Source organism: Trematomus bernacchii, unplaced genomic scaffold, assembly GCF_902827165.1.
Source record: "Trematomus bernacchii unplaced genomic scaffold, fTreBer1.1, whole genome shotgun sequence".
In the NCBI taxonomy this organism is placed as follows: Eukaryota; Metazoa; Chordata; class Actinopteri; order Perciformes; family Nototheniidae; genus Trematomus; species Trematomus bernacchii.
This window is the reverse complement of record NW_022987905.1, coordinates 266,233-280,984: the sequence shown is the minus strand read 5'-3', so window position 1 is coordinate 280,984 and position 14,752 is coordinate 266,233. Positions and strand designations below refer to the sequence as shown.

Sequence of the window (14,752 nt, the reverse complement as noted above, 5' to 3'; positions counted from 1 at the left end):
AGTGCAGGTGGTAGTCCTCAGCTCTAAACAATGGTGACTTAAAGTGGACCTATCATGCTATATTTGAATAATATAGTGTAGGACCATACCTATATATAAGGCATATTTATACTTTTTTTTTTTCAAAATACCAAACAGATCATGCATTTTAGCCATGCCTCATTTTGCTCAATTTGACATTTTTTAGCTCTGTTTTTGCAAGGGCAGATTCAGTGAGAACAGCACCATCTACAGGCCTGGCATATGTACTACAGCGTCTACAGCGCTTTCAAACGGCAATGGCCGTGGCTGTCTCCTCCTGATTGGTGGAGTTGGCCCAATAGCCGTAGCGCCACTGTCCTGACGTCAGGACAGTGTTCAAATCTGGATCAGTTTTTATCAGATCCGTTGCAGCCCCTTTTTTAGAGATTTGGGTATGGAGGAAAATAGAGAGGGTTGTGTTTTCTGACACTTGGTGAGTTCCCTGGAACACATATTCATGTATAACAGACGTACAAAAGTGCATTTTGCAAGATAGGTCCCCTTTAAGTTACATAACTCTTGGCAATTCCTAAGATTTTACACAGCTAGCTTAGGACCAACAAAAATCACTAACTATTTTCAATGAAATAAACATTCAGCAACAGAACTAAAAGATTTCCCACCTCTCGTTTAAATATTAATATTTTTCACAGAGGACATACTGAAAGGTGGTCAATGTTTGTCTACGGAGCTCTGAGGGAAAATTGGTCTTTTAAGTTGTGTTTGAACCCTCCTTTGTGTGACTACCAAAATAAAACAGCAAAAGTACCAGCTACTTCTTCCACTTTTTTCAGTGAATATTTAATCTACAAAAAAGTCCCAAATAGCATACCTTCTGCCAGTGGGCACAACTTCCTCCAGCAGGTGATGCCCCCCTCCTGGGTGTACTGGCCTATAGTGGTCTCCAGCAGAAACAGGGGAACTCCACAGGTCACCACAAAAACCAGATATGGCACCAGGAAGGCACCTAAATGTGCAAAGTATACAACAGTTCGCCTGTACTACAGATTATAGTTACAAGTAGTTAGCCTCGTATTTGCTTACCTCCTCCATTTTTGTAGCAGAGGTAGGGAAACCTCAACACGTTGCCCAGGCCGACAATATTTCCCGCAACAGCCAGGAGAAACTCCACCTTACTGCCCCAGTGTCCTCTCTCCTCCACTTGCTTGTTTTTTGTTGAAATCTTTTTATTCGTCATATCCAAAGTCATTGTGAAAGCTCAGTCTGAACCCAATCGTCCCATTCCCTTGTGTCCAGGTCCTCTCTGCCTTTATATTCACAACAGATTCTGTATCATGTAATGAGCAACTGCCTGAGAGGTTAATCAGTTCTCAGGAGAAATGTGGATTCACTCAAGGCTGAGAAAGATTTTCAATCTCTAAACAAACAACTATTTACATAGAGAAGTAATGTTCATAAATGATACCTCAAGTTTTTTTCAGATGCGTCGCGATTCTGAAGGATTCTGTAGGAAGGGAAAATCCTTTTTGAACTGAAGCGCAGCGGGTTGTTTTATCAACATGTTCTTGTGGTATGTTTGATGAATGTCTCATTGAAATTCAAGTTGCACAACTCCAATCCTAGCTTTTCAGATCTGTTGACTTTTTTATGGATTGTACATTAGGTCTGTGTAAGAACAACATCCCTTAGTATAAGCAGCTACTGTTAGCAATTTAAACCCTTTGTCAAGACTTCTGTTAATGTTATGTCTTAAAAAAAAATCACAATTATCAGACTCAATTAATGATGTTGCCTGGGTCAAGTTAAAGTAATAATATACTCCAAAGCATCTTGTATCATCTTGAAATGAAGCAGCAGGTAAAAACATACCATTACATTGAATATAAATGTATGAGGATATGTATAGAATAATAATAATTTAGACAAAAGAAATAGGTAAAATAATCAGTGACAGTAATGTTAAGACACATTAATATGGATGTGTTTAACAGACCTATACAGTCCCACTTTAAACAATTTCATTATCTCTATTTATGACAATTTGCAACGTTGGTTTAAACCTATTTTTATTTATTATTTCCATCAGAATTGTACAATTTCCTTCCTGAAAAAGTAATTATTTACTTATTGAGCATTGTATATTGCATGATATCAGGTATTGTAATCGCAAATAATTCAAGTTTGTGACAGTAAATATAAAATGTTTTATTCTTTATTCAGTGCAACTTCTTCACAAATTACAGTAGCAATCACATTATCATCAAAAAGGACAGTTTTTTTGTATTTTTGGATATTATGTGTCATTTGAATGGTTAATCCCTGGTTATGTAAACATAGTTTTAATTGCACAAGATATCTCTGCAGGTCAATGGGAATCCAACAATGATTCAAGGTTCGTACTACATGTCGAAGTACAGGTTTTGTTGCCGAATGTGCTTCAACAGAAATAAGTGTTTGACATCCTATCCCTTTTTAATTCACTCAAGTGCAACCCGAGGTACCACTTTATATAATCACTGACTTTATACACCCACACTGATGTTTGGATGATCTCTGCTTGTGAGACACTTAAAGGATTATCAGAAAAATAAAATGTATTTCCCCTGGAGGCTGAGGAATTTGGCTTAGACACAGGCAATACAACATAAACAGTTTAGTTGGTTGTGTCACTGTCACACCATAGCAACTTAATACAGAGAAAGGATAAAGGTATCCATCTTCTTGTAGAAAATGTTTTCTTTTAACATGCTGAAGGAGAGGTAGCAGTCCAAACATGTGACAAGATTGGTGCCCTTGAAACAACACAAGATAAAAGCTGCCGAATAAATGGCCCTGGAGGCACAACTGAATGCTCAATGCTGCAGAGAAAACCTTCCTCAACATTACATCATCCATGCTGCAAGGACTTATATCTAAATGTTTGTCAACAAAGCCTTAAAAAAACCGACTTCCTTTTATCTGTTTTGCATTACCAAGACACACCATGATCCCAGGTTATGATATCATATTTTATTTTACAAATACAACACATATCTTATAATATTGGAAGAGATTCATCAACAGAATCTAATCAATCAACGCCGTTTTCCCTCATGCAGATGCTTTATTTTCCGTTTTCACTCTGATGATATTTTCTTTTCCTCAGATGGGCCACAGTTGAGAGTTTGACTGTGTTAAAGTATGTGAAAAACAGTGTCTGTTATGTTTCATTCGGAATTACACCCTTACAGCACTGCTTTGACAACCATTTATAAACACTTTGATAACCATTCAACAACACTTTGATAACCTTTCAACAACCAGGATTTTAGACTAAAGCCCAGCCGCTCTGTACCCAATCTTAGTTTGATGACACTTAAATGCAGTTGAAGAAGAGTTCAGGGTGATTCTGTGTTTGGTATAAACGTAGTAGTGATCTGTTGCAGGTCTTCCCCTTTGCTGGGCTGCAACTCAGTTTCTCTCTTCTGGTTCACGGTGAAGTCAGGATCAGGTTGGCACAAATGATGGAAACGCTAAGAAAATGGGAGAAAAAGTCAGAAATACTTTGAGACTTTTAAAATTCTATCTATATTGTTATATAAATCGGGATTATACTTTGATTTATAGACCTCAACATGTCACACTTCTAAAAGGCCTTTACTCTAAATTAATCATAATAATGAAAAACACAATAATCCTGAAACTGAAACCTATTTAATAAATGAGATCCGAGACGTGAGTTATCGGTTATTTTGCTTGTAATTGGCCCATAATGAATATATCCAATATAAGACATAGTGATTATTCTTGAATTGTTATCATTTATACAGTTTTCCCACCTGACTGAGGCTCCCAGTCCCCGTTGCTAGTTTAAACAGCGCCCACCCCGGCACGAGCAGGATGGAGGAGAGGGCGAGGACCCAGCCCAGCACGTTGGCCCAGGTAGGGTACACGTACCAGCGGTTAAAGGTCAGAGGCTGGTACTCCACTAGAGAAAAAAATGAAAGTGCCCTGAGAAAAAGGAGAGAAAAAAAAAACAAAGGCTACAATAACATGCTGGGACATATTCAGGTGTACATGCACTGTTGGACAGTAACTATTGACTGAAGTACAATTCTGAGGTACTTCTACTATACTTCAGTATTTCCATTGAATCTACTGGTGCTTTCTTTTAGTAAATGTATCATTTGTTCTTTATACTTCTTTATTTTTTACCACTGACGGATCACTTTGAATGCATGACTTGTAGTTTAAAAAGAGTATTTCTAAACTGTAATGATCTGAGCACTTCGTCAGCCTCTGTGCACTAGACTAGAGAATAGACCAAGGCTGTGTGAAAATACATTATTCATACTGTATGTACAGCATTGAAAGTGACTCACCAGTGAGACCAGCGGTGTGAGGTAGAGCCAGCAGAATTTAAAGAACGGGTTGGCTTGCATGCCTGTCATGTCCTTTATGATGCCATACAACCGATCAGCCCCTTTATAGAAGAAGATTTAAGAGGATATGATTAGTGGATCAGGTTAGATGTGTGTGGATTATTTGATGTCATTTAGGTTGTAGTTTCTGCCTCTGCTGCTTTACATTTGATCTCGTTTGATCTCTCGAGTTTCCCAACTGTATAGGTCAAGCATAAATACCTGCAGTGCCAATTGAAACAGAATACCTACCAAATACCCATGCCAGTGCCAGGGTTTCAAAAACACACAGGAAGAGGATGCAGGCGCCATTACAAGCGTAGTAGTCAAACATCTGGAACACATACATTCCTCCCTGGAAACAACAGTAAAGATATTTACTTAAAGTGGACCTATGATGCTATATTTGAATAATATAGTGTAGGACCATACCTATATAAGGCATATTTATACTTTTTTTTTTCAAAATACCAAACAGATCATACATTTTAGCCATGCCTCATTTTGCTCAATTTGACATTTTTAGATCTGTTTTAGCAAGGGCAGATTCAGTGAGAACAGCACCATCTACAGGCCTGGCATATGTACTACAGCGTCTCCAGCGCTTCCGAACGGCAATGGCCGTGGCTGTCTCCTCCTGATTGGTGGAGTTGGCCCAATAGCCGTAGCGCCACCGTCTTGACGTCAGGATAGTGTTCAAATCTGGATCAGTTTTTATCAGATCCGTTGCAGCCCCTTTTTTAGAGATTTGGGTATGGAGGAAAATAGAGAGGGTTGTGTTTTCTGACACTTGGTGAGTTCCCTGGAACACCGGGGACACATATTCATGTATAAAAGACGTACAAAAGTGCATTTTGCATGATAGGTCCCCTTTAACATAGGTTTGTTCATTTGACTTATTATGACAAAATCAGGTGCATGGAAGCCTAAAATATAAATGTTGTATTCATTCAAATGAAGCATCTTGTGACAATAAAATGAAAAGATAGTATACAAATCGTATTTGGCAGCAATATTCTGCCATAGTGGATTGGTAAATATTTAATGTATGTATATAACACTAAACCCTGACCTCAGTGATCATGACGAGCTGACAGAAGAAGCATGTGAGGCAGAAGAGGAGGAGGAAGCGTTCCCGCCGGCCTGCCCTGCGCATCACTGAGGGAAACATGTCCATGATGGACGTCATCACCACCTCCATTGTAACAAACTGAAGGGAGAAAACACGAGACAAAATAGGTACATCTCAATATGTGAACGTGTTCTTCCTCAAAGAGTTCATGAAGAGGCCATCTCACTTGTGTGTTCAGACCCAGGAGGAGGAGCATGACAAAGAAACAGATGGACCACAGTTGGGGCAGAGGCATCATGGCTACAGCCTGAGGGTACGCAATGAACGCCAAGCCGGGACCTGGAACACAAGAAGACTCGTCACTGGCTATTATCTGCCTTTGTTGCTCAACCGATTCAGCATTATAACTTTGTAAAGCAAAAGTGCATCCAATGGCAAGTGGATTTTCATTATTCGAGTAACAAATGAATAACAGCGTCCTGGAGGGAACTGGGGGCGTTACTGGAAATCAGGAAGGGGTATAGAAGAAGTACAACAGAGTAAATCTCTTTACATGTGTGTTTCAGTACAGACTGAATGTAGATTGCGTGGAAAATAATCTTTGAAAATGATAAGGCCAAGGTGACTGCTTTATTGTCGTGATCATTTATGTGTTTTTCACGAGGAGGAAGAGTGGAATGTAGGAATGAAGAAAAAGAAAAAAGGAGCCATTAAAAAGTTGTATAAACACAGGTGGCTGTGCAGTGGAAAAGTCATGATTTAAGTAACACATTAAAAAACAACTTCCTTGATCTCTAAATGGAGGGACCTGGGAAAATAACAGGGAATCATGAAGGGGTTTAAAGGAAGTACAGCCATTGACTACTTCAAGCTACAGCGGACAAAATGCGATAAGCTACTGATGTTGACGCAGTCAGATTTTTTGTTTGTACTGTAAATATTTGGGCTGGGAAGAGAAGGGACATGTGAGTAGAGCAACATGAGCTCATTCAGAGCCTGACCCTTACCCCAGTGAGTGACAATGAATGTGTGTATAAGGTGCCATGAACACTCAGGCTTTGGGCTGATTGTTAGTGTCATGTCTATGGTTGCCCTGAAGATGTCAGCAAATGTTTAATTTATTATGGACTTGAGGTGGAAGGCATGTTCAGGACTTTTAATTTAGTAAAAGTACTCAAAAAAATACTCCCTTACCAGGAAAACTCCTCTTACCAATATAGTAGTTGACAAGTAAAAAAGTAAAAGTACTCGTTCGGCAGTGAAATGTCCCCAGATACTTTATATTGACTTTCTGATATTCTAAAACTAAATTCTCATGCAGTTTGTGATTGGATTTCTCTCCTCTTTGATTTTTTTTTGTGTGAAAATATTGTATGATTTGACCTCTTTAGTCCTAAACAGTTCCTTTTAGATAACCCATGTGGAAAATGTAAGAAGAAAAACGTCTTTGGTTGAACTAATGAACATGAAGAGTGATTAAGGGCTCATTTAGGTGGCATCTGAGGCCAAACGTATTGCTCTATTTTACGTTTTGTTGGAGGAGCCTGATACTTGAGCTTTATATTGCCAAAAATACTATTACTATTGTGTATATGACAAATAAACCCTTTAAATCCATTGGCTCTATGTTGATTGATAAGCGGTAACTGTGTGTTTTTAGACCTCCCTCCTCAGAGATACAGACAGTGCGTGCTGCTCATGATTTTCCCAGGAATGTCACCATAGACACACAGTTGGTAGTACTCTAAATGCAATTGCTTTAAACATTGGGACAGAGACTTGATCATTATTGTGATACTTAATTTGTCATTAGATTATAGTATATGTATGTTACTTTCCACCATGGTCGTGCTCTAGCTAGCCTTTCTTGGGAGTTTAGGAGATGTGCATCACCTACTGCTATGACAATGATGTGGTTACAAAATGGTTGCTTCAACCTAGGCTGCAACAAGGTGTAGAAAGACGAGGTTGCATTTTCTTAGTATCTCTATTGGCTTGCCTTACCTGACTCGGCCACTTCTGCAATGGGAACGCCTTGCTCATGAGCCATGAACCCCAGCACAGAGAAGACTGCAAACCCAGCTACTATACTGGTTCCACTGTTTAGCAGACATAGCAACAGACAGTCTCTGCAAAACACAAAAACACATGAATTCAAATTGATAATTTCTTCATCAGTCAGAAAAGTTGATATCAGAGCATCAAGCTCAGTCACACATTGACAAATACTAACTTATAGCAGTTGTTGTTGTATTTGTTGTAGCTGCCTAGCACAGTTAAGGTGCCAACCCCCATGCTGTATGAGAAGAAGATCTGAGCCCCAGCCTCCATCCAGACCTGCTCCAGCAACGTAACAGTGGGTAAATGTATCCATGAACTCTGCACTGTTACCATATCATGCATCTCCTACCTGAGGGTCTGCGAGTCGTGAGGGTTCGGGCAAAAGGTAGAAAAGTATTCCTTGTTTAGCCCCAGGAAGAGAGAGTCCGCGGATCAAAAGAATGACCAACATCACATAGGGGAAGGTAGCAGTGAAATAAACCACCTGGAGAAAAATATCAACATTTGAGGCATTCAAATATATAGCATATACTTTTACTATAGTATTAGGTTGTATATAAATACCTTTCCTGTAGACCTGACCCCTTTCCAGATACAGAAGTAGCATGTGACCCACATTATAATTACGCACAACAGCATCTCCCACCTGATGCTGCCTATCTGCTCAATACCCCCTGAGATAGCCAGCACCCGTCGTCTAGAAGGATACAAAGATAGACACAATGTTTTATTGAGAGTTTTGATGGAAAAATGTTGGCACTTGATTGAACCTTGAGGCTTAGCTTGTTCATATACATACTCCCAGAACTCTGTGGCAGCAGAGGATGTGTTGGTCCGGTTGGTCCATTGAAAGGTTTCATTTTTTGTGGAAAGATCAACACAGTTATCTGAAAAGATAGTAAGAAAGGAAATTAAGATTATATTCTCAAGGCAGATGTATAAGTGTCTCTGTGGCTCTAGGATGAGGTTATGGAAGTCTCCATTTTTTTTTAACCAGAGCCTCCATTCTGGTGTGGAGTTTAAAGGGGCCCTATGCTGATTTTCTGGTATCAGGATTTTATTTTGTGCCTTTATTGTGACATGTTTACTAGCTTTAATGTTCAATAAGATCTTTATTTTTCTCATACGCTGCATGCACCTCTTTTCACCGTCTGATTGGAAAAAACCCAAAAGCATGATGGGGCCTCTTTAAATGGAAAACAAGACAGGAAGGGGCTAATGGACGACGCCATCTAGTTGCATTATCGGAAATGTAGGACTAATTGTTTCTGAAACTTAACGCTCTACTTCACAAAATATCACTTCTAAATCACTGGAAGTGTCTTGAGATAATGTGAAAAAGTACGACATGTTCTAAGATAACATCAGTACACAGCAGATATGGTAGTACTCTGTAACACAAGTTTATTTTAGATTAGATTATTTTGTATCTAAGTATCACAATCCTTTTCACCTGTGTTCCAGTAGTTGTCGCAGCTGGCCCAGGGCAGCTGTGAGCTGAAGGAGAACACCAGGTAGAGCAGAGCCCAGGACAGAATGAGGATGTAGGTCATGCAGCTGTAGAGGAGGATCACCTGCCCTCCATAGCCAATACCTGCAAGCTCACATTTTGCAGTTATAGATTCTGTTATAGACTAACAATATGAAAAACCCGTCAACCTCCGTTTAATAATTTCCTAAAGCGGTGAACGGTCAGCGTAACGGGAGCCTGACAAAATACAGCCTACTTCTTCAACTGCTTACTCAATCTAAAATAAATGTATCTTAAACTGTATATAAATAGATGTATTTTATTTTATTTATTGTATTAATCTACACTGTTACAATGCAAAAAGTGCAGGTGGTAGTCCTCAGCTCTAAACAATGGTGACTTAAAGTGGACCTATCATGCTATATTTGAATAATATAGTGTAGGACCATACCTATATATAAGGCATATTTATACTTTTTTTTTTTCAAAATACCAAACAGATCATGCATTTTAGCCATGCCTCATTTTGCTCAATTTGACATTTTTTAGCTCTGTTTTTGCAAGGGCAGATTCAGTGAGAACAGCACCATCTACAGGCCTGGCATATGTACTACAGCGTCTCCAGCGCTTTCGAACGGCAATGGCCGTGGCTGTCTCCTCCTGATTGGTGGAGTTGGCCCAATAGCCGTAGCGCCACTGTCCTGACGTCAGGACAGTGTTTAAATCTGGATCAGTTTTTATCAGATCCGTTGCAGCCCCTTTTTTAGAGATTTGGGTATGGAGGAAAATAGAGAGGGTTGTGTTTTCTGACACTTGGTGAGTTCCCTGGAACACCGGGGACACATATTCATGTATAACAGACGTACAAAAGTGCATTTTGCATGATAGGTCCCCTTTAAGTTAGTTAACTCTTGGCAATTCCTAAGATTTTACACAGCTAGCTTAGGACCAACAAAAATCACTAACTATTTTCAATGAAATAAACATTCAGCAACAGAACTAAAAGATTTCCCACCTCTCGTTTAAATATTAATATTTTTCACAGAGGACATACTGAAAGGTGGTCAATGTTTGTCTACGGAGCTCTGAGGGAAAATTGGTCTTTAAGTTGTGTTTGAACCCTCCTTTGTGTGACTACCAAAATAAAACAGCAAAAGTACCAGCTACTTCTTCCACTTTTTTCAGTGAATATTTAATCTACAAAAAAGTCCCAAATAGCATACCTTCTGCCAGTGGGCACAACTTCCTCCAGCAGGTGATGCCCCCCTCCTGGGTGTACTGGCCTATTGTGGTCTCCAGCAGAAACAGGGGAACTCCACAGGTCACCACAAAAACCAGATATGGCACCAGGAAGGCACCTAAATGTGCAAAGTATACAACAGTTCGCCTGTACTACAGATTATAGTTACAAGTAGTTAGCCTCGTATTTGCTTACCTCCTCCATTTTTGTAGCAGAGGTAGGGAAACCTCCACACGTTGCCCAGGCCGACAATATTTCCCACCACAGCCAGGAGAAACTCCACCTTACTGCCCCATTGTCCTCTCTCCTCCACTTGCTTGTTTTTTGTTGAAATCTTTTTATTCGTCATATCCAAAGTCATTGTGAAAGCTCAGTCTGAACCCAATCGTCCCATTCCCTTGTGTCCAGGTCCTCTCTGCCTTTATATTCACAACAGATTCTGTATCATGTAATGAGCAACTGCCTGAGAGGTTAATCAGTTCTCAGGAGAAATGTGGATTCACTCAAGGCTGAGAAAGATTTTCAATCTCTAAACAAACAACTATTTACCAGTGGCGAGCCGTGAGCTTTATACCTAGGCCCTCTGACCCCCACCCCTTCCCTCGAAAAAAAGGAAAAACAATAGTTATTACGTCACAGCGTATACTTCAGCGGAATATCAAAACAACGGCCCAGGGTGCAAAACGCATCAATGACAGCGACCCTCTACCACACAAAACAACACCTGTGAACCCAATTTGTGTTCTTTGACATTGAAAATGATATTGCATTGTGTTTGTTACTTTCGTTACAGTTGTATGTCTTACGTGTAATTTGGCATGCTTTTATTTTGAAGGCGAGTTCACGCTGTTGACAGGAAGTTGTTGTTCCTATGGAAACAAGAAAAGTTTCACAGCGGGCGGAACTTGTCATAAAGTCCGCGATAATGAAACCCACCCATTTAGAGGGAAGATATGATTGGTCAATTGTACTGTCATTTGACATTACTCTCTCGTTCAGTTACTATAGCGGGCCCTCTGTGAATCGCAGAGAGGGCCAGACCTTCTTTCATGTAACCCTTCACATTCAAACCGAACAGGCAGATCGAAGGATTTATTTCTTTGGAAATGTTATTTTATTAAATCAAGTTTTTTTTCCGTAAAACTAATGAAAAATATAACAAAAATAATATAAAAAAAAAATATATTTTTAAAAAATATTTTTTTTTTTAATGTTTTTAAATATTATTTTTTGGAATATCTTAGGCCCTCACAGAGGGCCTAGAGGGCCCTGACGGCTCGCCACTGCTATTTACATAGAGAAGTAATGTTCATAAATGATACCTCAAGTTTTTTTCAGATGCGTCGCGTTTCTGAAGGATTCTGTAGGAAGGGAAAATCCTTTTTGAACTGAAGCGCAGCGGGTTGTTTTATCAACATGTTCTTGTGGTATGTTTGATGAATGTCTCATTGAAATTCAAGTTGCACAACTCCAATCCTACACTGTAAAAATATTCACCGTGAATTCACAATAAATACCAGGCCAAATTTTGCATGACTTTCACAGTAAGATTCACAGCAATTTACTGTGAATGTCTTCACAGTAATGTATTGTAATTTCACACCCATGATATTACAATACATTGCTGTGAATGTCTTCACAGTAATGTATTGTAATTTCACATCCATGATATTACAATACATTGCTGTGAATGTCTTCACAGCAATGTATTGTAATTTCACATCCATGATATTACAATGCATTGTTGTAAAGGTAAAACTGTATACTGTAACTTCACAGCTTCAATGACTAAGGAATTACTGTGATATTACAGTATGTTACTGGGGAATTACATCATTTTGTTGTACATGCATTACAACAAGGGCCTGTACTTTTACATTTCTATTGTGAAAGCAATGCAGGAGTTGCCAGTAATTTACTGTGAATTTACAATGTGTACTGTGAAAGTAATGCAAAAGAGTTGCCAGTAATTTACTGTGAATTTACAATGTGTACTGTGAAAGTAATGCAAAAGAGTTGCCAGTAATTTACTGTGAATTTACAATGTGTACTGTGAAAGTAATGCAAAAGAGTTGCCAGTAATTTACTGTGAATTTACAATGTGTACTGTGAAAGTAATGCAAAAGAGTTGCCAGTAATTTACTGTGAATTTACAATGTGTACCGTGAAAGTAATGCAGATGAGTAGCCAGCAATTTACTGTCAATTTACAATGATAGACGTGCATAACTGTAGTCCCCAGCTCCGGTACTTCCTGGAGGAAGCTCATACAATGGTTTCCTGTCAAATACTATTGGATGACGTGACTGATCACGTCATCCACATACAGCAAGCAAAAAATGCACAAAAAGCATCTCACCCGTGAGTCCAGTTGGGTCAAATCAAATAGGCTACACTGTAAAAAAGAAACTGCCAAACAAAAACCCTTAAATTAAGTAAAATACTTTCACTGAAATAAAGTGCTAAAGCAATTCATAAACAGGAATTGTCCTTAAAGATTTTACAGGAAAACACTGTAGTGTTACAGATGTTTCCTCTCTTTTCAAAATCCATTGTCTTAAAAGTTAAAATGTTACATTCAAATACCTTAAATAAAGTTCTGATGAGAAAAACAGTTTTTTACATTTTTGTTATTAGATTTTTATGATCAAACACAAAAGTAAATACAGAACCTAAAGTTCTACAGGTAGAATACTGTTATTTTACAGCTTTTTTCTAACATTTTCCAATCAAAGACGTTCAATAAAAAGACAGCACAAAATGTTCTGTAGGGAACAATTACTATAAAAAATGTTAAAACTTAAAATATAAAAATATTTGTAGAATTATACAACCATTAACCTGTTAAGCCCCGAGCCTGTTTTTCATGTTTCAGGCTCGAAAATGACATGCCCAAAACAAATGACTACAACTTCATTTCTAAAAGGGTTATATGAATAATTTCTTTTATCAAAGCAAGGTTACATCTGTGAGTTGGATGTAGAAGTGTCAGAATCAATATAGATTTTTCTCAGTCAGAGTAAATTCAGATGGAACATAGTAAAAAAAAGGTAAATTCTTACCTCCGCCTACAAAAAACCCATTACTTATAGTGAAAACCACCCTTGGATGATGGGTTAGTAGACTAAAAGCTTTAGGAATCCAAACTATAAACATATAATAAGTACCCTGTATCAAGATTGAGGCAAAACAAGTTGAATTTGACCTTTTTAGAGAGATTTAGCGGAATAGGCTTTCGGCACATTTGGGTATATCTGGTTCCATCAGTGCCATTTGACCTTTTTCAGGTACCAGACTATAAAAATGATGTATTACATTGAATTATCACCATAGGTATTCATTCCATTCAAAGAAAAAAAATTAAAATAAAAAAAATTAATAAAAAATTAAAATTTTTTTTTTTTTTTTTTTTTTATTTGTGAAAAAAAAAGACCCGCCGATGGGGGCGTTGGGGCTTAACAGTTTAATGAATACAGCATTTAATATTTAAACATCTACTTATAAACAGTATAAACAAAAAGTAAGTTTAATTTTTTAAGATTACTTTGAAACATTCCCAACTGAAAATAACAGAAATTACAAAATGGCGACATATGTTCACATTGTCCATTTGAAGGAGCAGTGTGCAGGATTTAGTACGTCTAACAATGGTAGGTTCCAACCAATGGATAACTTGTTCACTCACCCTCCTATCCCAAGTTTGTAGGAGAATGTATATTGGCTGCAAAAAACTTGAGGCCCAATCATGTTTCCTCTGTCCATTCTGCGCTACTGTAGATGTGACAGTGCAACCTAGAGGACAAAAAGACAACAATTAGTAAACCATAATGATGAATGTTATTATCAGCAGCTGCCAATAGATCCCCCATCTTGTATGATGGACCTTTGAAGCAGGGTTGGAAACTTAAACACACTATTGATTGTAAAACAGTTCTTGATAGCATCCCAAGGGAATTGATCAAATGCTAAACCCCTTCCAGAAAACACAACTTTCTAATACCTTAGAAACTACAACTAGGCGCTGGCACGAATGCAATGCTTCAGCTTCCTACAACTTTAAAGCTGTGTGGATGTGGCTCTATGAAGAGTTGTTCATATTTTTCTCATTCATTTCATAAGTTTAGAAGGGGGGAACATAGTCTAACAACAGTTAGCTTTTGTTAATGTTACCTCGAGCCAAACTTGTGAGACTTGTTTCTGAAATCCCTTTCTCTTAAAGTGAATACATAAAAAAACAAACAATGAAGCTTACCCTAAAACTAACCACTGGATTGCTTGTCTAACATGACCTAGTCCATAAATGAGGTAAGGGTGGGAACAATCAAACGCACCCTCGCAGGCACTGCGTGTTAGCGAAGTACAACTGGGATTTCGAAGAGGAAGATATGCTTGGTCAATTCTTAATAAAAAAGCAAAAGTAACAAATTGAGCACTTGAGTTTTCATTAGCAGCGTCTAGCTACAGCTGCGGAGCTTCGGTCAATACCGCTAACAGTCTATTTCCTTAAAATGGTACATATCGCTGAAA

General features: G+C 38.4%; 2 protein-coding genes across 2 annotated transcripts; both read right to left on the bottom strand.

Moving 5' to 3' along the window:
- Positions 1 to 543: 543 nt before the first annotated feature.
- LOC117470142 (sodium- and chloride-dependent GABA transporter 3-like) lies at positions 544 to 1,413 on the bottom strand. The gene is made up of 2 exons (XM_034114717.1): positions 1,066 to 1,413; positions 544 to 988 (listed from the first exon to the last, which is right to left on the bottom strand). Exons 1-2 carry the CDS (start codon positions 1,229 to 1,231, stop codon positions 828 to 830), a joined length of 327 nt encoding a protein of 108 aa, XP_033970608.1. The 5' UTR covers positions 1,232 to 1,413; the 3' UTR covers positions 544 to 827.
- A 1,563-nt stretch (positions 1,414 to 2,976) lies between these two features.
- On the bottom strand, positions 2,977 to 10,789 carry LOC117470139 (sodium- and chloride-dependent GABA transporter 2-like). The gene is given in 15 exon segments (XM_034114706.1): positions 2,977 to 3,494; positions 3,801 to 3,959; positions 3,961 to 3,972; positions 4,344 to 4,444; positions 4,635 to 4,737; positions 5,455 to 5,592; positions 5,681 to 5,793; positions 7,459 to 7,583; positions 7,688 to 7,791; positions 7,865 to 7,999; positions 8,080 to 8,212; positions 8,315 to 8,402; positions 8,969 to 9,109; positions 10,210 to 10,344; positions 10,422 to 10,789. Coding segments are annotated over 15 exon segments (1,788 nt in total). The 5' UTR covers positions 10,588 to 10,789; the 3' UTR covers positions 2,977 to 3,359.
- Positions 10,790 to 14,752: the final 3,963 nt, after the last annotated feature.